Source organism: Bufo bufo, chromosome 3 (assembly GCF_905171765.1).
Source record: "Bufo bufo chromosome 3, aBufBuf1.1, whole genome shotgun sequence".
In the NCBI taxonomy this organism is placed as follows: domain Eukaryota; kingdom Metazoa; phylum Chordata; class Amphibia; order Anura; family Bufonidae; genus Bufo; species Bufo bufo.
Window position 1 is genome coordinate 576,465,771 of NC_053391.1, and position 23,868 is coordinate 576,489,638.

Consider the following 23,868-nt stretch of genomic DNA (forward strand, 5'->3'; position numbering starts at 1 on the left):
TGAAGCACTGCACAATTCCCATTGAAATGAATGAACTCCCAATGTTGGACGTGCCAGGTCCACCAGATAAAGAGATGTGTTTTGTAGCCATTCTTTGCTTTAGCTAACAAATGAATGAGGGACTATTATATATTAATATGGAAATGAACATGAACACCATTATAGTATTTATAGTACAAAATGTATAAAAGTTCCTTACACTTTCTTAACAATATAGCGATGAATAAATTGGTAATTGTAATAATATTACTAAATTCATGATGATCACTCAGAGTTTCACCTAAGTGAAGGCAAATAGATTTGGTAATTCATGTAGAAAATTAGCATATCATGTTGTGCCCCTGTCTGCCCGTGAGCAGCAAATGATTTATACTATACCATTACTGGGATTTTGTATGACGTTTTGTGCTTTTTGCTTTTATTTTGCAGAGATAAATGTGCCACTGACTTGAGATTGCTCACACAATGGCATCCCGCCAGTGCCCGCCTGCGATGTTCAATTCCATGAACCACGGCTATGTTGAACATTGCTACCTGAGGTCATCCAATGTCATGGCTGAAGGTTAGTACATGGTTATGGTGAGATAGCTAGGTGCAGATTATGGAGTGAAAGTCAGATAAAGGTCATCGTTTTCCTACTTTTTTGCACAAGTCTGACGGCCGCCTGCCATGAGATAGTTCAGTACATAGACAATGTGATGAGTGCCTTCCATTGTCTAGTAATTACTGTTCTTCTGAGTTAGCATCTAACAACATGCTCATATTCTTATTTTGTTCTTATAGTGTGTCATTATAAAAGTCATATAAACCCTGAACCGTAATTGTATCACTTGTCTATTTAGTCTGAATTGAGTTTATTCTACAGCACAAGCTTTGATTTGTTGCCCTCATAACTGTGTTATTTTGGTGTAATTGGACTTCCAGGAATGAATGAGATGCCGTACTGCCACCAGAACAATCTCATGACCAGCCAACATGGTTTTAGTCTTGCACAAACCAATGAGCAGATGGCTTCTGCGGATGGTGAGTATTTTTCTCTAAAGTATTTCAGATATAATTAAAAATTCTAGGGAACTGAGTCCTGATTAGTGATGAGCGGCAGGGGCAATATTCGAAATTTGCGATATTTCACGAATATTTCAACGAATATTCGTCATAAATTTGCGAATTTGCGAATTCGCCATTATTTTCCTGATTGCGAAAATCAGCAATGTAACATGCGCGTATTGCGCGCACAATACAGGCGTGGGTCACTTTTTCTACATTTTTCAAGCTGCTAGAAGTTTCCTCAGACTGGAGAAAATGGTTGGCATGGTAGAACATTACAATAGCTTTATATGCAGATAGAGTGCTCCAATATATTCGCAAACCGGCATGTAATGACACAGTAAAGCACAGAGCACAGCAATGACACTGCTGTCTCTCTCAGAACTGCAAATACTGCATACAATGGCTGCTGGGGAGGTTCTTATATAGTGAGGGGTAGGCAACTTTCCTATTGGTTGCTAGGGATGGTGCTAAGCTCTGACAAAGACATTGCAGCCTTCTCATTGGCCCACATGCAAGAAGCAGGGAGGGATCATGGGTTCAGATTAAAAAAAATCTAGAATATTCGCCAATACGAATATATAGCACTATATTTAAAATCTTCGCGAATTCTCGAAGTGGCGATATTCGCGATTAAAATTTGCGATTCGAATATTCGCGCCCAACACTATTCCTGATCAGAGGCTTCACAGAATGCATCACCAACAAGACCTGTTACGTTTACAAGTAGAGGGTCATTGGCTCATTTAATAAAACTGTTGCAGGCAATGTTTTATGTTACACATATTTTAAATATTTTTTTGGTGGTTATATTTACTTTTCCTTGTCAATTTCTATATTAGAAAAAGTTTTTGCTCTGACCACTAAAGCTGCCCATACATATTCAATAGATGTTGGCCGAACGATCGTATGGTTGACAGCTGTCTCTCCCAGCTTCCTCATATAGATATATGTTCGGCTTGGCCGACTAGGTCTGAGTATTCTATGGGGAGGGCAGAGAAAGCTGCTGCCAGACACTTTTGCCGATGGCTCATCTCCTAGGAAAACAAAAGGATCAGGCAAAATTTTAATTTTGCCCAAACCTTGTCTACCCCGACATCGTAGGGAGAGAGTCAGGAGCTTCCCATACACATTATAGTGTTGGTTGAACCTGCTGCTCTCGGTGGGTTTGGCCAACAAAAGACTAATATGAATGGTCACAATTGCCTATCTACTCACTCCTGACCTCTGAACAGGTCATAGAGCTTGACTAGAAAACTCTACCAAGTCAATGAGGTTCCTTCCTGTCCATTCTGTCTATGGTCCATATGGCTGCCATAAAGCATATCTGTAAATGCTCTCTAGATGCTGTTAAAGAGCTTCTGTCAGCATGATCAACTTTAATAAACTAGGCATATTGCCTGGTAGAGTTGATCTTGCTGAACAATACTTTTCTTTTTAGCTTACACAGCTGCAGACTTTTAGCTTACACCGCTGCGGAGATATGTGGATTTTTATTTATGTGCAAATTAGGCTGCTACTGTTACACCCCTCGATGCTTAAAGGGGTATTCCCATCTCAGACAATGGGGGCATATCGCTAGGACATCTAAAAGGTTGTGGAGGATGCCCTGTACATGCACAGCCTCCCTCTATTCATTTCTATGGGGCCGCAGAAAATAGCAGAGCGCTGACTCGGCTATTTCCGTTGGCCCCCTAGAAATGAATGGGAGCAGTGGCCGCGGAAGCACGGTGCGCTCCTATTAAGTTCTATGGGGAGAGCACTTGGTGGCCACTACTTTCCCCACGCTGTTCTCTGGGACACGCACCTATCAGACAATGGGGGCATATCCTAGCAATATGCCCTTATTGTCAGAGATGGGAATACCCCTTTAATACACTCCCCTGTTTAATGCTGCCTGTACTGTGGCTCACTATTGCTGGTTCAGCGTTATTTGTGGTGTGAAACCAGTCATTGGTATCAGTGTGTTCCTCTTGGAATGCATGATTTTACTAATGTGCGGTGGCCAATATGTAGGCATTCACTGGTGGCAGCAAAGCCTTTGTATAAGGGAGTGAGCGATGTGCAAGGAGGAAAGAATACTTACTGAACTTTCCCTCCTCCCAGCTTCTGTGCTCCTTTCGCTGTCTGTCAAGCTGCCGGCGCCTTCAGTCCACCCTTCATTCCCTTTAAATTTGATGTTTTTCAACAGTCAAATATTTACAGTTCTGTGTCTTCTCCTTTTAGGATCTCGTTTCTCCACCCCTAGAAGTTCAGTAAAGCTCAGCAAAAAGAGAGCAATGTCCATATCTCCACTATCAGATGCAAGTATCGACTTGCAGACCATGATCCGTACATCTCCCAACTCCCTGGTGGCATTCATCAACTCCAGATGTTCCTCAGCCAATGGTTCCTATGGTCACTTGTCAATAGGAACCATCAGGTATATAAATGCAAATATTAGTGCTTTACAGTGAACTCAGCTAGCATCTCATGAGTAAGTCATACAATACACTTGACAGGCATAGGTTTTACAGCTTGGGTAGTTCGGTAGGTTTTATTATTGCATTGTGCAAACTGTGCCTTCTCCTTCTCAGGGAATCCATCAGAGAACTGCTCTGACGGCTCGATCTGTAGCCCTTATCTCTACTTCCCTGGCTGCTCATAAAAACTAATTTAGGTCATATTAGTTTATATCAGATTCATAAGAATTTAGCTTAAAAGGGTTGTCCTGTTTCAGGAAGAAACCATAAAACCTTTCAGATCAAGCTGCAATAAAGAATAAATATTTACCTGCCATATACCGCATTGCTGCTCTGTTTCTCCTGGATGAGGTATATTTACCCGGCTGCAGTGGTGATGTCAGGTTGCCAACACGTGACATGAGCCAATCACTAGCCTCTTTGGGTGCACCGCCGCTTGATCTGGAGGGTGGTCCTTAAAACCATAAAACCCCTTTAGATGAGTGTTTATGAGCTGGTAAAGGGGTTGTCCAGTCATATATATTGATGACCTGACCTATCCTTAGTATAGATCTTCAATATCTGATCGGCAGAAATCCGACACCTGGCATGCCCGCCGATTGGTTGTTTGATGAAGAATCGCCGCTGCCTGGTCTTTACACTAATTATTAGCACGGGTGCCGGTCCTCCTCCAAATTAGATATTGATGACCTATCCTGAGGATAGGTCATCGATAAACATGGCCGTACAACCCCTTTAAGAAAGTAAAGATATAGGATACAGATGGAGTTGACAGAGCAGCATCTGACGGATTCATTAAAAAGCAACAGTCAGCAGATGCAGTCAAACTGAAAGCTGTAGAAGACAAACTGTTTAACGTTTTTAATAAGGACAAGTAAAAGTATAAGCTGTAGCTGTCATTTGTTTTATTTTTAATATTGTGTATGGGCATGGATGGTAAACATTTTCGTAATATAATTTATTAGGGAAAGATGTTTCTTTGTATTAGCAAACACGGTGTAAACAGAGTGTAAAGAGCCACTGAGCATTGCTAAGGAGATCCTGTCTTCAGTCTTCAGTCCTAGTAATGAGCGCTGCGTGTAACATATGTGATGTGTTTATTGTTGACATTATTTGTGCATGTGTGGATAGTCATAGATTAAAGGGGTTGTGCAGCGCTACAATATTGATGACCTATCCTGAGGAGGGTCCGACTAATCAGGTGTTTGTAGAGGTTGCGGCACTTGCATTGCATGCATTGGTCATTAAGATGTTAATCTGATATAATGCAATGTCATCATATCCATGTATTAGACAACTATTCCAGTCCTTATGTTTCATTGTCTTGATTTGCAGTCCTTCACTTGGGTATCCAAATTGCCTTAATCACCAAAGACCACAAGGAGCATCTTATGGATCAAACCATTTAATGTCTTACAATTCACATGAGCACTTGTCCAGCAGAGGAATGGGTGTTCTGCAGTCTCGCTCCTCAATCAAGCACTGTCAGGTAGGTGTCTATGGGTGGCTCCGTGGTTAGCAAATATAGCAGCGCTATATAAGTGCATTAAATAAATAAATAATATATGGGTACTTTCACACTAGCGTTATTCTTTTCCGGCATTGAGTTCCGTCCTAGGGGGTCAATACCGGAAAAGAACTGATCAGTTTTATCCTAATGCATTCTGAATGGAGAGTACTGCGTTCATGCTGCGGTTTTATCTCCGTCCAAAATTCCGGAACACTTGCCGGAATGCCGGATATGGCATTTTTTCACATTGAAATGCATTAATGCCGGATCCGGCCCCGAGTGTTCCAGCAAAATGGATCCGGCATTGCGGTCTGCGCATGCTCAGACCGCAAAAAATGTGGAAAAAAATGAATGTCGGATCAGTTTTTCCGGATGACACCGGAGAGACGGATCCGGCATTTCAATGCATTTGTCATACATATCATACAGTCATACGTCTGACAAATGCAATCAGTTTGCATGTGTTTTGACGGATCCAGCAGGCAGTTATGGAGACGGTACTGCCTGACGGATTCCCTTGCCGCAAGTGTGAAAGTACCCTAAAGCCCTTCCTATTTAAACATTATACCTACAGTATCAACCAATTTCTCCTGTACATCCTGTGTATCTAAAAAAGCAAAGCAAAATTAAATCAATTTTACAAAAACTATTTTTATATCCAACCATGTTGTATCTATAGCAGCTATGCAGACCTATGTGTTTTCATGGTTACAGACAAGCAAACTCTGTAGTCTGATCCAGCAGTCATGTTCCACTAAACTTCTGTGCCACCCTGCCCTACTCATCTACAAACAGTAGGAGATAGGATTAATGGAGGGAAGTCATACATGACTGCAGGATCTGTCGAAAAGGCCCTTTAACATGGCCAGAGAGGGCAGGCAGCTGTCTGCTCATTAGCTGTATTTAGTACATGATGATCAGGGATGTATGAGGTTAAATGCTCGTTACTATGATCGTTCGTTCCCATTAGGTTTCCTAGTTTATCCGTAGCACATCCATGTTTACACAGGGCAATCTACTGCTGACGAACAAGGAATTTATGTGCCGCATAAAATATGTGATCAGCTAGCGAATGATTGGACGATCGGCAGCACATTTAAACCACCAATTATCGGGAACGGATGTTGATATAAACGCTCATGCCTGAAAATTGTCCTGCTCCTGAAAATTTAAGAGAGTTTGTTTGTGGTTTGTAGCCATGTATACCCATAGGAATGCATATAAGCTGTAGAGTCAAAATGGTTGGATATTTTAAAACAAGACTATTTGTGGTGACTATTTTTCAAACAAAATAATTTAGTTGCAAAAGTTTTATACGTTTCAGAGGTTGGCCACTTTTTGGGGGTGTTTGGAAAAAGTCCCTTCCTGGGCAGACTTGCAAAGGGAACCATACTTACCTTACCTTGCTGCTAGGTCCCAGCTGCTTCATTCCCCAGTCTCATCTCAGGTACCATCAAAAAGTGGCCAACCCCTTTAAAGGGGTTGTCCCATTAAGACAACTTATCCATTATTCACAAGATAGGGGATGAGTGTCTGATCGTCAGGAGTCTGACTGCTGGGGGCCCGTACTACCCGTTTGAAGGAGCGTCAGGCACGCATGCGTGTCTTGCACTCCAGCCAACTCTATGGGACTGGCTCAGATTAATAGTTTAAAGGGCATCTGTCAGCAGATTTGTACCTATGAAACTGGCTGAGGCAGTTACAGAGAGAGCAGAGCCTCTAGGTGTAATGGCAACGCCCCTTTTGCTCCTAGAGGCTAATTTGCATATATTAAAACGTCCCTTTTCTCAGCAATGCGGGCACATGTGACCATGGGACCAACACAGATATCTTCAGCTGCCAAGTGCACATATAACAGGTCAGCCAGTTTCATAGGTACAAACCTGCTGACAGATGTCCTTTAAAAAATGGATTTTTAAGTTTTATATATTTTTATATAGAAAATGTATTTTAGGTAAACTACAGAGGCTCTACATAAATTTACCTGCATTAAGTTAATATTGTAAACAACTAGTCAATGGTGATTATTATATCACACATTGAATGTACAACCTACTCAACACAACATTTTGTTCCTTGCTGTAGATGAAGTCAGAGCCACTATCTAGTGCAGGATTAGATGCTTTGAATAGTAAACGCCTGGAAGATGGATCAGAGGGTGACATCTCAAGTCCAGCTTCTGTTGGAACACAGGTACTATGATATTTTACTGTATTCTCTTCAGCAAGCTACTGTATATATTACATTATACACAATCACAGACAAACTAATACCTTATTAAAGAAAACTAAATATGAAATTGCAAGCATCATAATGATAAAGTAGGGTTCTAGATTTTTGCAAGAATTTAAATTTTTTTAATAAGATGCCAGATGGATAAATTTTGCATCGCTATAAAGCTCAAAATACAGGAACTGACTGAAGTCTCTATTGTGCTGTTCCTATTGTCCTCAATGGCTGTCAATATAGGAAAGAAGAATTAGACAGAGGTTTTCAGCATTTGTATACGGACACCACGATGCAGTGATAATAAATGACTTGTCAATATTGTTGGGATTTCTCGACAACCCTACAGAGAACTTAACCAGAAATGTGCTTAAAGGGTCACTGTGTTAGAAAACTCTTGATATGTTATAGGGACATATCAAAAGTTTTGATTGGTGGAGGTCTGAGTTTTGAGACCCCCACCAATCTTTAAAATTAGGGAAGAGAAGCACACGCATATCATTCTCCCCTCGCTTCACGAGACAGGAGAGAGATGGGCCATAGACTTTCTTTTGAGTCCATTTGGCTTCCTGTCATGCAGAAAGAAGAGAGAATGTGCTAAATGAGTTCTTATCTCTCCTCGTTTTAGAGATTGGTGGAGGTCTCCATGCTCAGACCTTTGTCCATCAAAACTTTTAATATGTCCCTATGACATATCAAAAGTTTTCTGAAAGCACAGTGATCCTTTAGTGGTGCACTTAAAGAAAACTGTGCAAACATTTTTCACATTTTTATTAGAAGGGTCCTACAGCAATAGGCTGATCACAGGGTATCCCACTGCTAGGAGCCCCCAATGATCAGCTGTAATGTGTGGGGAAACTCAGCAGCAACTATTTAGTTCCCCTGCACCACACCAGAAATGAAGTATTACACAGTTCCCACTAAAATCAAAGAGCTATGTCTGTAATGCATGGATGTGCTGGGTCTTCTAAACCTTTTGTAGCCACTGTCTGCTTTCATAAAAGGATAACTAGGTGAGGGCCCACTATTCTCTAATAGGGTATTTGGAGATGGGACTAGACAACCCCTTTTAGCTCTTTATAATATAGGTTTGTTTTGTTTTAATAGGACCCATTACTTGGCCTGTTGGATGGACGGGATGACTTGGAAAAAGAAGATGGGAAACATGAGCCTGAAATTGTTTATGAGACAAACTGTCATTGGGAGAGCTGCACAAAGGAGTTCGATACCCAGGAACATCTTGTACATGTAAGGCAGCTCCCACTCTTGACACTGCATTTCATTACTACATTAAAGAGGTTTTCCGAGTTTTTGAACTGGATGGCCTATGCTCAGGATAGGTCATCAATATCAAGTAGATGGGGATTTGACTCCCAGCACCTGCGCCGATCTGCCGTTTCATGAGACTGCTGAGCTACATGAAGAGATTGCGGCTCTCCTAGACCTGTGACATCACCTGTGACATCACCACATTGCCTAGGCACAGCTCAGTCCCATTCATAGCAATACCAAGCAAAGCTGCTATCCAGTGCATGGCATTGTGCTTGGTAAGCTGTGAGGAGGCTGTGGTGCTCATAGGAGCACCGCAGTCTCCTCAAACAGCTGATCGGCTGGGGTGCCTGAAATCGGATCTCTTCCTACTTGATACAGATGACTTTTCCCAAAGGATAGGTTATTAATATAAAAATGCCAGAAAACCCATTTAAAGAGAAACCTTTGTTAATAAACTGATGCAATTCAACTGTTCTCTAACAGCACATAAACAATGAACATATCCACGGGGAGAAGAAAGAATTTGTCTGTCACTGGCAGGACTGTTCTCGGGAGCTCAGACCTTTCAAGGCACAATATATGCTAGTGGTCCACATGAGGAGACACACTGGAGAGAAACCTCATAAGTGCACAGTAAGTTATCTGGATAGGTGCATGTGTACCATACCTTGGGCGAAGCCGAGGAAATTGTGCTTAAACTAAAGCATGATTGTGGACAAGGGGCAAATATATGTAGGTAGTAATGTAAAATGCATAGTGCTAGGCATTTAGTTACATTGGCAACAGAAATTTTGCCCATAGTAACTGCATGTAATAATTGGGCTTCATTTTCATACTTATATTACTCGTCTTTTTGCATTTATTTTCAGCATTTAAGTGAAACTGTTTGGGTTATCAATGACAACCTTTTTCAAAATGTAGTGGCTGGGGCGATCATTGATCATCTACAGAAAACAGCTGATTTTGCCCAGGAAATATGGCCAGTCAGGCAGAAATATAGTATGACAAGTACAGGTGGTTGTTAGCTGCTGTCCATGGGAGACCTGTCACCCCATCCAGTCCCAGTCCCAATTACCATGCCAGAGTGGCAGCCTGTATAGCATCAAAGAGAGATACCATCCATTATTAATGTGACCCTGCCTCTACATATACCCTGCTACAGAATCTAAAATAAAGGGGCACCACCTTGGTTGCATCATTATTGACCAAGGACCACTAGCACCACATTAATTTTTCCATTTTTTCATTTTCAAAGTGTATGTTGGAGCTCTGTAAGCAAGGGAGAATAAACAAATAAATCTGTATTTTCTTTTCATTTAGTTTGAGGGTTGCAACAAAGCTTACTCACGCCTCGAGAACCTGAAGACTCATCTGCGGTCCCACACTGGGGAGAAGCCATATGTATGTGAACACGAAGGCTGTAATAAGGCTTTTTCTAATGCCTCTGACCGGGCCAAGCACCAGAATCGCACTCACTCTAATGAGGTATAATGGATTGCATAATCTTTTAGGGTTGAGGGGCATGCATCTGCATGACAGTGTAAAACATGTTAATGATTTAAATATAGCTTAACAATCTTTGTTATGTTTAGAAACCCTATGTATGCAAAATCCCAGGATGTACCAAGAGATACACAGATCCCAGTTCTCTCAGAAAGCATGTCAAGACAGTTCATGGTCCTGAGGCACACATCACAAAGAAACACAGAGGAGATGGTCAACCACGGAGTCATGCACCCCATGAAGTTGGTATGACTCAAGGGATCAAGAGTGATATCCAGCAAGACTTGGAATCATGCTCTTCTCAGGCCAGGAAAGAGGAGGGAAGATTGACTGTGCCAGATATGTCATTGGTAAGAACTTTCATATAATCATTAACAGTCATTGCCTATCGCTTTATCTGATAGGAGCAGACAATCAATTAATCGGCTGATGTGCTGAGGAACAGATCCACACCGATTTGATACTGATGGCCTGATAGACTATATGTATGAAAGTCCTAAGAAAAGCCCTTCAAGTATTTCAATGTGCCAAAATGCACCTATTAACATACTACTATGGCTATTTTTGTTTTGTTTTTTTGTGCAGAAGTCCCAGGCTAGCCCCGGTGGACAGTCATCTTGCAGCAGTGAGAGGTCTCCCTTAGGTAGCACCAATAATAATGACAGTGGAGTAGAAATGAACGCCAACACAGGAGGTAGTTTTGAGGACCTTTCCAACCTGGATGACATTCCTTCAGTGGAGTCTATTGGTACCGCAGGAGCTTCAGCTCTGAGGAAGCTAGAGAACCTCAGGATCGACAAGCTGAACCAAATGCGAAAGGCGCCATCTTCTGGAAAGTCTGTAAAACTACCTGCAATCCACAACACAGGTAAATACATTTACTACACTTGAAGTAAACTACTAAATAAAATGAAGATGGTGGTTTGTATATACAGCATTATTGAGCTCAACCAAGTTGCCACAAATGATTATATCTCTTTATACTTCTTTATACTTCTCATCTCTGTGAATGGGATCCAGTGTATAGTTTGATGATTGACTGCAGCCACTAGGAAACTGAATTTCTTCCAGCACTGTATTTTTGAAGTACTCCAGTCCTCAAATGATCCAAGTTATTTTAATGGCTAGATAGTAAGAATTTCCAACTTATCATATATTCTTCAATGCATATATAGCCTACCTGGTATTATACCTTACAAAAACAGTTTGTGAAAAGTTTATGTTCAATAGCGTTTCTCCTTTAAAAAAGATATTGAGATGTATATTTCCCCTTTAAAAAATCTTTGAGGTGTTATTTCTGTCAAATAGTTCAGGATAATGTTTTTTTTATTAGTTATCTCTGTTTCTTCTTCTTTACAAATATGATAACCAAAAATCACTTACTACAGCAAATTTACCTTTAAATCTAGAAAAGACTGTTGATATAACCTCTGTGAGCATGTACAGTTTTCAGGAAATTAATTTTTTTTAAATCTTTTCTCAGTTTCTCAGGGAGAATTGCCCAATATTTGTGGTCTTCCGCACAAGAACAACATGATGGAGCTGACATCCAGCGAACATTTAGGCCATATAAATGACAGACGTAACAGCACAACTAGCACAGTGAGCTCAGCTTATACAGTGAGCCGTAGATCTTCAGTGGTGTCACCATATCTTTCAAATCCGAGACCAGGCGAGGTAGGGAACATGGTGGACACATATGACCAAAATACATCTGATACCTCAAGACATTCCAATACTAATGGTCTTCCAGGCCTTACACCAGCTCAGCAATATAGACTTAAGGCAAAGTATGCTGCAGCTACTGGTGGACCTCCACCTACTCCTCTTCCTAACATGGAGCGAATGAGCTGTAATAATCGTATGGCTTTTGCTGTCAATGACTACCGGGGATCTATCTCTTCAGCGCTATCCAGTAATATCCAAAGGAGACATAGCAACAATGAATACCACACTTATATTACAGGAATAATTCATCCATCTCAGGCACCGGGCGCTGGAATAAGAAGAGCTAGCGATCCAGCAAGACCTAGTGGAGATCCTCAAGTAATACCCAAAGTGCAGCGGTTCAAGAGTATGTCAAATATGAACACATCAATGATAGGAAGACAGACTCTTGGACATCAGCAACCATATGGAGGATCTGATGCGAATTTGCAAAGACATATTTTTTCACCCCGCCCACCAAGCATCAGTGAGAACGTATTTATGGAGACAGCAAGCACAGATTTAACATCTCAAAATAAGGAGCATGGTATGATGGTTGGTAATGACATGCAGCACTATGTAAACTTTCAAGGCCAAGGATCTCAAATGACAACCAATTTGAATTTTAACCACCAACTTCATGGGTTAGACATGCAAACTCAAAATGCATACTCTAGTCCTCAGAGATCATTAGGCAGTATGCATATGAATACAAATAACCATGCCTGCCAGAGTAATGTATTGAGTCATTCAGATTTAAACCAGTGTCAAATGACAACTCACAATCAGCCTTTCCAGAACACAAGGCAAATTACTGGCAGCTCTAGCTTACCTGTGCAATGGCATGAAGTAAGCTCAGCAACCATGGATATGACTGATGGCCAAAGTGGAAACCACCAGGCGGTACCACCAAACATGTCACCTGGGAATCACTGTCATAACCAGTACTCAAATCAAGGTTCTGAGGCAACCAAACAGGTGTCCCATGCAAACAGTTCCTCTTGCCAACAGCAGGGTATGTATGGAAATAGTGACAGGTATAACCACTTGGGTCAGGTTCAAATCAAACCAGAACAACAATTTCATCAGTCTATTCCCTCAATGATGCCCTGTCAGAAGCAGCATTCAATGCAGCAGCATGCTTTCACCCAGCCAAATACAGTAGCCTTATCTCCTGGGAATTCCAACTGTGAATACCAAGGACAACAGGAAAATCAACAAAACCTTTGCTACAATGCTGGCCTTAACCCAAACATGCTAAGCCCTCAAGGACGAAGATCACAGACCCCGATGATGCAAGTCAAAGAAATGATGGTAAGAAATTATGTTCAATCCCAACAAGCACTAATGTGGGAGCAGCAGCCCAAAAATATGGCTATGATAAACAGCCCTGGGGCTGGGGAGGATGTTGACACTGGACAGAACCAGCACCGGAATACACCTCATGCCCAAGCATACATGAGCCCCAAATACATAAATTATCAAAACAAACAACCTCAAAACAGCTTATTGAGTCCAAACCCACATGATAATCAGTCAATTCACTCTAAAACCATGCGGAGTCCAGGAAATCAGAGTTTTAGTGCAGATATGATGCCACACCCTCCTTGTGGCCCAAAACCTTTAAGTCGGCAGCAAAGCATAACCAGCCAATCAACTTTCATGGGGAGTCCTACTCAACTTAGTCCATCTTACCATTCAGCTGAATCTAGCCCTAGGAGAATGCCTACCTTGCCTTCTATTCACACCCAGTCTGACACCAATAACACCACTGGCATGATGTATTACTCAGGTCAAGTTGAAATGCATCATGGGAAAATGGGAAACCAAAAGCTTGCTACAGCACTAAATCACCCCCAAAGCAGCTGTGATGGACACCAGTATGGCTCTAACCTGGGTTTTGTGAAGCCAGACACCATGCCATACAGTAGTTCTTGTCCAGCATCTAATCCTTTAGACAGTTTAGATTTGGAAAATACTCAAATTGATTTTGCGGCCATCATAGATGACACTGACCACACATCTCTGATGCCACATAATTTAACTCAAAGTGGTGTACTAGGATCATCTCAACCTTCCTCCCATTTGAGTACACCACGTAATCCAACAGCCATGGTTCCAAATATGGCCGTATCAGACTTGAACTCTATGCTGTCCTCCTTAGCGGGAGAAAATAAGTTCCTCAACACTATTTCCTGAATGCCCTAAAGCTTAAGTAAAATGGACGTGTATGACAACTGCCCTGATCAAGCTGATCACACATGGTGCAGCGCTTGCTCAAAATCCTGTCTCCTTTTTTAAAATACTGAAACTTGATTATATTGTGTGCTTAAAGATGCAAGTCTTTAGTTTTGCGGACATAGAAAAGTTCACTTGATATATTTTACATTAAATCTTTCTATAAATATTCATTTTTGTCATGAACGTATTAGTGTGACAAATTTGCACATATTCTACAGCTATTTTTGTATTATGACTGTACTATATAGTGTAGTCTTTTATTACCTATGTACTAAACACAATTCAGAACACTGCTGACTAGTTTAGTAGAAACATTTCTGTATTAATAAGACATCGAGTTTCCCCAGATATTGTTTGTGGCTCTCCAGTCGTTTGACATCCTAGTAGATAAAACAGAACAGGGTTTCAGAATATCACATGTTGCCTTACTGAGTAACCAAACTTAAAAGGATAGGATGGAGAATTGTGGGTATGATCATTATTACAATGCTAGCCAGTGGCAAAACGTTAGGGCACTCTCATCCTGGTACCTGAGGAGTCAAAAAGGTCCCATTACAACATAAGAGGACAGTTGGGAGGCCCTAATAGATCAATGAAAAAGAGTTCTCACATGTAAGTCTTCTTTATGCATTCACAAGAACATTTCAGCCTACCAATTGACTCCATTAATCATCTGCTGGTTACAGATGTTTGCTTGTGGCCAATTATAAAGCTTTTACGTGAACATTGGACTTGGTTAGAGTAAGACCATTTGTTATATATCAATTACTATGTACCATTCACCACTGATATGTGCCTTCTGATTAAAGAAAATTACAATGGAGATATATTTCCATCCTAATATTAACAAGAGCTAAGAAACAAAAGGCAGAAATGCCACACAGGCAACCTATTAGCTGGGGCCTGTTGGACCCAAATAAACTCAAGTTCTCTGGGTGTTGTGAACCCACACAAAGTCTTCATTCTCCAAAAACACTTCAAAAAGGGTGAGGAAAACGATCATGCTGCCTTTCTCTTTGACATTTCCATCACTGAGAAAGATGGATAGCGGCAAGAACCAATCCCTGGTTCCCCATCCACCTGAGAATGTTATAGTTTAATTTAAGTACTCTGTCCAAACAATTATATCATGGATTTTTTGTGATGGGAATAATTACTAAATATACACTTCACAGCTCTGGAATGTGCAGCAAGCAAAGTTATGCCTATGGAAACCCTTACAGTATTTATTTTCTACATCATGGGATGTAGCTATGTTTTTTTTAGAGAGTAACAGTCTTGCAACAAGTATCCTACAGTATTGAGTATTCGTAAGAATATACCATATTAATTCACTAATTGAAGACTTCATAGATTATCTGGGCAGGTCTCAAAGGTTTCCATTTCGGACAGGCTTTCAGATAATTACCTGGTTGCATGATAAGGCTTTCCCTGATTTTGAAGGATGGTTTACTGGGCTATACAATGCTAACCATTTGGTTTGTTGGTGTGTACCCATAAAAATTGAAGTAAAAAAATGGAGTGAAGGCTAATCAAAGTTTTTGTTGCCCAAATATTTTATATCTGACTAAAATCTATTTGCATTTAAAGTGAAAACAAATACTGTATAATAACTTAAAACCAAAGAACATATTTCCTAAAAAAAACAACAACACAACTTGCCTTTATGTTAATGTATATTTTATTGTACTGTATTTGGAAAAAAGATTTCTATAAATATAATGTAGTCAATGGAGTTAACTATTGAGGACACTAGAACTTTCTAATTTCACATTCAAAGATTTTTTTAAATGTCTTATGTAAAAAATACAAAAATATATTTTTAACAGTTTGAGGGAAGGTTGTAAATCCGTTGTCTGTTTTGTACAGTGTGTATTTTTGTACTTGTAAATTCATTTTACTAGCCTTTTTCATAAGACAATAAAATGTCTTTTTTTGTCAGTTGTGTTTTCTTTAAAAAGATTGTGTGAGATTTGCAGCTAACAAGAATTTTATTTTTATTTTTTTACTTTCGTCACAGTGTGAAAGTGCTAGATACATTAACATGATTGGAGTAAGCATTGGCTAGGGTAAGCCGTCACTTAAAAATCTGTGGAGATCTGACTGCCTGGACCCCACTATCCTGAGAATGAAGGGTCATCTGGGTTGTGCAAAGTATACAACTTATCCCCTATCCAAAAGATCAAGGAATACTAATTGATCAGTGGGTCAGACCATTGAACCTCTACCGATCTCGAAAGCAGGAGTCCCATGTTCCCATCCTGATGGAGTGGCAGGTCTAGTACACGCCTTGCTGCTCCATTCATTCTCAGTGGGACTGCTGGAGATAGCTGAGTACAGCGCACAGTTATTTCTGGCAGTCCCAAAGAGAATAAATGGAGAAGCAGGGTGCATGCTTGACCTGCCACTCAATTAGACCAAAAAAGTTCACACTCTGGAAGTCACTAAAATAAAAGTGCTGTAGGATTTAAATTAAATAGGTATCAAAGTCAAAGGGGGGTCGTTTACTAATCTGAAATACACCTAAATTAGGTATATTTCAGGCACAGATTGTGGTGCAACAGTTAGTTGCGTCTCTATCTGCAACTTTTTCCTGTTCACGTCAGGTCTAAAACTGTGGGTGTGGTGGGGAATGGGAGGGGTTAGCAGGCCCATCTAATTCATCATTTTCTACGCCTGTTTTAGGATAGAAAAAGTTCTAAATGTAAGACAGTCTTACATTTAGAACTGGTGCTGGATGCGCCGAAGTCATGGAGTGGTCTGCGCCTCTTCATAACTTCGGCAGATGCACCTCCAGCTATGAGGCTTTATTAAGACCAACGTCTAAAATGCCGTTCCTAATAAATGTGCCCCAAAGAGTCACAAGTAGGAATCTGTGCTGCTCACAAATGGATATTTAAGTATGGACCATATTGGTTACCCTCCAATACTTCAATACTATCCAATCTTCTACATGTAACATCTCCTTGAGAACTTGAGATATGACTTGGATAATAAATAAGCCAGCACCTCATCTGCAGACAGCTGTTTCAGGGTGATTGCCCCTCATCAGTGCAGAACAGAAAGTACTGGCTTAACCTAGGCCTAGTATTCTCTGCTCTGCACTGATAAGGGGCAATCACACCAAAACAGCTGTCTGGAGAGAAGGTGCTGGCTTATTCTGAGAAACACCTGTTGGGGTCAAAGTGCTCACTACAATTCTTAAAAATTCCTTGGGTGGTGTAGTTTCCAAAATGTGGTCACTTTTTGGGGGTTTCCACTGTAGGGGTACCTCAGGGTCTCTTCAAATGCAACATGGCGTCCAAAGACCATTCCAGCAAAATCTGCCCTCCAAAAACCATATGGCGCTCCTTGCCTTCTGAGCACTGCGGTGTGCCCATACAGCTGTTAACGATTTATGTAAACTGCAGAACCAGGGTAAGGGTACTTTCACATTAGCATTTTTGCTGGATCCGGCAGGGTCTACTGATAATACAACCATCTGCATCCGTTATGAATGGATCCGGTTGTATTATCTTTAACATTTCTTTAACATTGCCAAGACGGATCCGTCATTAACTCAATTTAAAGTCAATGGGGACGGATCCATTTTCTATTGTGGCAGATTGTGTCAGAGAAACGGATCTGTCCCCATTGACTTGCATTGGGGGTAATGCCGGATCCGTCTTGCTCCGCATCCCAGGACGGAAAGCAAAATACAACATGTTGCGGTTGGCTCTCCGGTCTGGAAACGCAACTAAACGGAACGGAATGCATTTTGGAGCATTCCGTTCTGTTCAGTTCAGTTTTGTCCCCATTAACAATGAATGGGGATAAAACTGAAGCGTTTTTTTCTGGTATCAAGCCCCTATGAAGGAACTCAATACCGGAAAACTTAAACGCTAGTGTGAAAGTACTCTAACACATATTGAGGTTTGTTTTGTTGTTAACCCTTGATGTATTAAAAACCCAATAGCAATACCAATAACCCCATAAGGAATAAACAATAAACCATAATAGGTAAATAGAATTTATTAATCTCACAAATAATGACACAAATCTAAAATAAGGGCCAAAAGCCCCAGAGTATATGCTACAGAAGAGAAGCCAGTGTCGGCCAGTTTAGACAAGGCCAATAGGATAATAATACAAATAATTTCATATAGATAAATATATCTACAATACCACACATAGCTACATCCAGAAAAAGTAAACAATAATCAGCATATCCCACATTGTAACATAAGGAGAGTCGATAGACATGCTACATAGAGGAAAGCCCAGAATAATACAAATACATGCATGATAGTTCAAGAATGTAAAAAATGGTTAGCTAAACCAACCACAATATAACTAGTTGTAAAGTAATCAATAAGAGATGGCTCACCTATTGTTCCGTAAATGGAAGGGTGCTCCCACTAAAAAGATTCACCCAATCTTCAAAAATGTAAAAGTAATAAAAGATATATAAGAGAGGCACACCTACATAAAAAAAAAACACATAAGGAGAAACAAGATGTATAACTATAGGAATTTATTGCTTATTAAAACTATATAGTGATACTATTAAAACCAATAAAAAATATATAAAACATAAATAACCAATGGTAACATGTATGTCAAATGTGCAAAAAGGCATATAAATAATAACAGAATATTGAGCAGCTGGAAAAAATATAAATGAATAAATATATAAATAAATATGCACTATTGTTGTAGTCCTCTTATTCTGTCTGAAAGAATGCATGAAAAAACGGATGCGAAATAAATTATCGATACATAGTCATATTGGTCTCGATTGACCTAGCGATATTAAAAAATCGCACACAAAAAAATTCTGTATTCGTGCTATCTATATAGCCGTAATTGTACTCACTAATTTGTAGGAGTTTGTCTGCTTCACTGCATAAACTGTGGCATCCCACGTGTTGCGAAATTAGAGACTTTGTTTCATACTTTGCTGGCTCTTTGCTGGCTCTCCCTGTGAGTGAATTCTAGAATGGCGCTGGGGATCTTCGGTGAGTTTAAAATTGATAGTATGCCGATTTTTCAAACAACGGCCGAGGGTTGTGTGTCACCGCCAGCTCTTTGAGAAGGTCTGGCAGACGTTCTTCTGTACCTCTTGCATGATGTTCTTTGTTTTGGTTTCACTTTGTCATCTCCTTTCCTTTTCCCAGCTGTCACCTATTTACACTAATTGCCTCCCTTTATATTCCCTCCCATACTGCCTCACTTTGCGGTTTATACTTCTTCCTGGATGAGTTGTTCACTGCTGGATGCTGCTTCTCCTGATTCCTCAGATAAGTCTGCTTCCTTTATTTGTGTTTCCTTGCTGGCTTGATTGTACGGCGTCCGTATTAAGTGCAGGGAGCCGGTGGTCGTGTCCCCTCACTATTATAGGGTTTTCAGGTGTCACATACTATAAGGTACGTGGACATGCAATCGTCTACCATAAAGACCTTTGCATGGGCATAGCCGTCAGGGAGAGCTCTAGGGGTTTTATAGGGCTCACCCATATGCTCCTTAGTTTGGGACCAAGCCAGTCGGATGTTTATTTATAAGTTCCAGCTTTCTGCAACACCATCCGTGACATTATAAACCGCCATAACCGTCTTAAGCATGGATCCGGTTTCAGCCTTGATGGACTGCATGCAAGGTCTTTCGCTGGAGGTAGCAGATCTCCTTAAAACTGTGTCTCAGTTTCAGGTTCTGCTGGCATTCATGGAGTTTGTTCCGAGCCTAAGATCTCGCTTCCGGATACGTTCTCCGGGGGTAGTGAGAATTTTGTTCGCTTTAGAGAGGCTTGCAAACTCCATTTACGCCTACTTCCCCATTCCTCTGGTGATGAGGAGCAGAGAGTGGGGATCATCATCTCGCTGCTCAGGGATAGCGCTCAGTCTTGGGCCTTTTCGCTGCCGGTCAGGGCACGGCCCCTCCGATCGGTGGATGAATTTTTTGTAGCCCTGGGGCAGATATATGATGACCCGGATCGTATTGCTCTGGCTGAATCTAAACTGCGTCTTTTATGCCAGGGTAAACAGTCCGCAGAGATATATTGTTCAGAATTTCGGAGATGGGCAGCTGATACTGGTTGGAATGATGCTGCACTCCGAAGTCAATTCGGAAAGATTGAAATATGCATTTGCTTTTCATGAGAGACCAGCCTCGTTAGAATCTGCCATGTCTCTAGCTGTTCGTATTGACAGGCGTCTTAGCTACTTTCACACTGCTGTTCAGAGCGGGTCCGTCTGATGTCTGCTCAGACGGATCCGCTCCTATAATGCAGACGTTTGTATCCGTTCAGAACGGATCCGTCTGCATTATAACTTAGTAAAAATTCTAAGTGTGAAAGTAGCCTGAACCGATCCGTCCAGACTTTACATTGAAAGTCAATGGGGGACGGATCCGTTTGAAGATTGAGCCATATTGTGTCATCTTCAAACGGATCCGTCCCCATTGACTTACATTGTAAGTCTGGACGGATCCGCTTGCCTCCGCACGGCCAGGCGGACACCCGAACGCTGCAAGCAGCGTTCAGGGGTCCGCTTGCTGAGCGGAGCGGAGGCTGAACGCCGCCAGACTGATGCATTCTGAGCGGATCCGCGTCCACTCAGAATGCATTAGGGCTGGACGAATGCGTTCGGGGCCGCTTGTGAGCCCCTTCAAACGGAGCTCACGAGCGGACACCCGAACGCAGGTGTGAAAGTAGCCTTAGAGAGAGAGAGGAGACTACTCCTTCCTGTCATATTCAGTCCAAGGACAGTGGGGCTGTCTCATTCAGTGCGCAGGGGTCTCAGTCTCTCTCAATCCCCTCTGAGGAGGAGGCCATGCAGCTGGGTTTGCTTGCCTCTGATAGTAGAGAATTCAGCTCTCAGAGGAGGTTTTGTTTCTGTTGTGGGGGTATAAATCATTTTGCTAATGTTTGCCCCTCTAGGAGATTCATGGAGTTTTCTGAGGGTAATAAAAGAAAAAACAAAAAGAAAAAAACCCTCTAAAAACTTTCCATTTGCTACTATTGGCAAGGTTGATGCGGAAATTGAAGGTTTGCCATTTACTTGTAGTTCCCGTTTTCTCCTTCCTGCCAGGGTGGCGCTAGACAGCAAGAACATTGTTTGTGAGATTTTCGTAGATAGTGGAGCAGCTGTCAATCTCATTGATATTGCAATAACGCATGGTTTCCAGGTATGCACTTTGGAAAAGGATATACCTGTTTTTGCTATCGATTCCGCTCCACTTTCTCAAAGATCGTTAAAGGGCATAGTTCACAATATCCGTTTGACTGTGGGTGACGCTCATGTTGAGGATATGTCATGTTTCATCTTAAGCGGATTACCTACTCCTCTAGTGTTGGGGCTACCCTGGCTCACTAAACATAACCCCACCATTGATTGGCAAGCAAGGCAAATAAATGGTTGGAGTAAGTTTTGCAGAGAGAATCGCCTCACGGCATCTCTTTCAGAGGTTTCTACCAAGACTGTGCCATCTTTTCTCTCTGAATTTTCGGATGTGTTTTCAGAGAGTGGTGTCCAGGAGTTGCCCCCGCACCGGGAGTACGACTGCCCTATTAATCTCATCCCAGGCGCTAAACTGCCAAAATCACGTTTATACAATCTCTCCCAACCTGAAAGAGTCGCTAGGCGTACTTATATCTCTGAAAGCCTGAGAAAGGGACACATCCGACCCTCAAAGTCACCTGTTGCCGCTGGTTTTTTTTTGTTAAGAAAAAAGATGGTTCTTTAAGACCTTGTCTGGATTTCAGGGAGCTGAACCGTATCACGATTCGTGACCCATATCCGCTTCCTCTGATCGGGCTATGGTTTTTTCTAAGTTGGATTTAAGAGGGGCATACAACCTAGTCAAGGTCAGGGAAGGGGACGAATGGAAGACGGCCTTCAATACCCCTGAGGGTCATTTCGAGAATTTGGTTATGCCCTTTGGTTTGATGAATGCTCCGGCCGTCTTTCAACATTTTATGAACAGCATTTTTCATCATTTAATGGGGAAATTTGTACTGGTGTATCTGGATGACATTTTGATTTTTTCTCCTGATTTTAAGACTCATCGAGACCACCTACGTCAGGTCTTGCTGATTCTGTGGGATAATAAATTGTACGCTAAACTGGAAAAATGTGTGTTTGCGGCTCCGGAGATTCAATTTCTTGGTTTTCTTCTCTCCGCTTCTGGTTTTCGCATGGATCCTGAGAAGGTCAGCGCTGTGCTTGATTGGGAGCTTCCTGAAAATCAGAAGGCGCTGATGCGTTTTTTGGGTTTTGACAATTATTACAGAAAGTTAATTTTGAATTATTCAACTGTTGTTAAGCCACTCACTGATATGACTAAAAAGGGGGTAGATTTTTCTTCATGGTCGGTAGATGCGCTTAAAGCCTTTTCTAGTATCAAAGAGAGTTTTTCTTCCACTCCCATTTTGGTACAACCTGATGTCTCTTTACCTTTTATTGTTGAGGTGGATGCTTCTAAGGTGGGTGTGGGTGCGGTATTATCTCAGGGTCCCTCTCCTGCCAAATGGCGACCGTGTGCCTTTTTCTCAAGGAAACTCTCCTCTGCAGAGAGAAATTACGATGTGGGAGATAGGGAGTTGTCTGCCATCAAATTAGCTTTTGAGGAATGGCGCCATTGATTAGAGGGAGCCAGACACCCTATTACCGTGTTTACAGACCATAAGAATCTGGCCTACTTGGAATCGGCCAAGCGTCTGAACCCAAGACAGGCCAGATGGTCTTTGTTCTTTTCTAGGTTTAATTTTGTTGTTACGTTCCGCCCTGGGGTTAAAAATGTGAAGGCGGATGCCCTGTCACGTTGTTTTCCGGGAGGGGGGAACTTTGAAGACCCGGGTCCCATTTTGGCTGAAGGGGTGGTCGTCTCTGCTCTTTACCCTGATTTGGAGGCAGAGGTTCAGGCAGCCCAGGCAGAGGCTCCTGATCTTTGTCCCCCTGGGAGGTTGTTTGTGCCTCTCGCTTTACGACACAAGGTTTTTAAGGAGCACCACGATACTGTCCTTGCTGGGCACCCGGGGAGCAGAGCCACACTGGATTTCATTGCTCAGAGATTCTGGTGGCTGGCTCTTCGTAAGACGGTTGAGGGTTTTGTGGCAGCCAGCGAGACCTGCGCTCGTGCCAAGGTCCCTCATTCACGGCCATCGGGTCCTCTCCTCCCGTTACTTATTCCTTCCCGTCCTTGCACGCATCTGTCCATGGACTTCATTACGGACCTGCCTCGTTCCCCGGGAAAAGACTGTGATTCTGGTAGTAATGGACCGTTTTAGCAAAATGACGCATTTCATTCCCTTTCCTGGGTTATCCAATGCTAAGATGCTGGCGCAAGCGTTTGTTGATCACATTGTTAAATTGCATGGCATTCCTTCAGACATCGTTTCTGATAGGGGCACGCAATTTGTTTCCAGATAATGGAAGGCCTTCTGTTCTCGCTTGGGGGTTCGGTTGTTGTTCTCTTCTGCTTTTCACCCGCAGTCGAATGGTCAGACCGAACGCGTCAATCAGAATCTGGAGACATATCTGCGCTGTTTTGTGGCGGAGAATCAGGAGGATTGGTGTTCTTTTTTGTCCCTTGCTGAGCTTTCTTTAACCGCCTCCGGAACGCAATCCTGCGTTAGTCGATTCATTCCTCCTGGACGCGCCGGCACGTCATCTCGCGAGAGGCGATATTTCCAGTAAACGCGCGCACACAGGAGCGCGCGTTCACAGGAACCGAAGGTAAACGAGTGGATCTGCAGCCTGCCAGCGGCGATCGTTCGCTGGCAGGCTGTAGATGCGATTTTCTAACCCCTTAAAGGTATATTAGACGCTGTTTTGATAACAGCGTCTAATATACCTGCTACCTGGTCCTCTGGTGGCCCCTTTTTTACTTGGATCGACCACCAGAGGACACAGGCAGCTCTGTAAG

General features: G+C 42.0%; 1 protein-coding gene across 5 annotated transcripts in view; it reads left to right on the top strand.

Moving 5' to 3' along the window:
* The window catches only part of GLI1 (GLI family zinc finger 1), a 135,045-nt gene extending 119,711 nt beyond the window's left edge, over positions 1 to 15,334 (top strand). For all 5 annotated transcript variants that reach the window (XM_040425729.1, XM_040425727.1, XM_040425728.1 and 2 more), the window contains 11 exons: positions 430 to 562; positions 925 to 1,023; positions 3,274 to 3,469; positions 4,845 to 4,998; positions 7,105 to 7,212; positions 8,353 to 8,493; positions 9,001 to 9,150; positions 9,838 to 10,002; positions 10,110 to 10,370; positions 10,606 to 10,888; positions 11,504 to 15,334. In XM_040425729.1, the coding sequence (XP_040281663.1) occupies positions 466 to 562; positions 925 to 1,023; positions 3,274 to 3,469; positions 4,845 to 4,998; positions 7,105 to 7,212; positions 8,353 to 8,493; positions 9,001 to 9,150; positions 9,838 to 10,002; positions 10,110 to 10,370; positions 10,606 to 10,888; positions 11,504 to 13,926 (4,077 nt within the window). In that variant the 5' untranslated portion in view covers positions 430 to 465 and the 3' untranslated portion in view covers positions 13,927 to 15,334. The remainder of the gene's footprint in view (positions 1 to 429; positions 563 to 924; positions 1,024 to 3,273; positions 3,470 to 4,844; positions 4,999 to 7,104; positions 7,213 to 8,352; positions 8,494 to 9,000; positions 9,151 to 9,837; positions 10,003 to 10,109; positions 10,371 to 10,605; positions 10,889 to 11,503) is intronic.
* Positions 15,335 to 23,868: the final 8,534 nt, after the last annotated feature.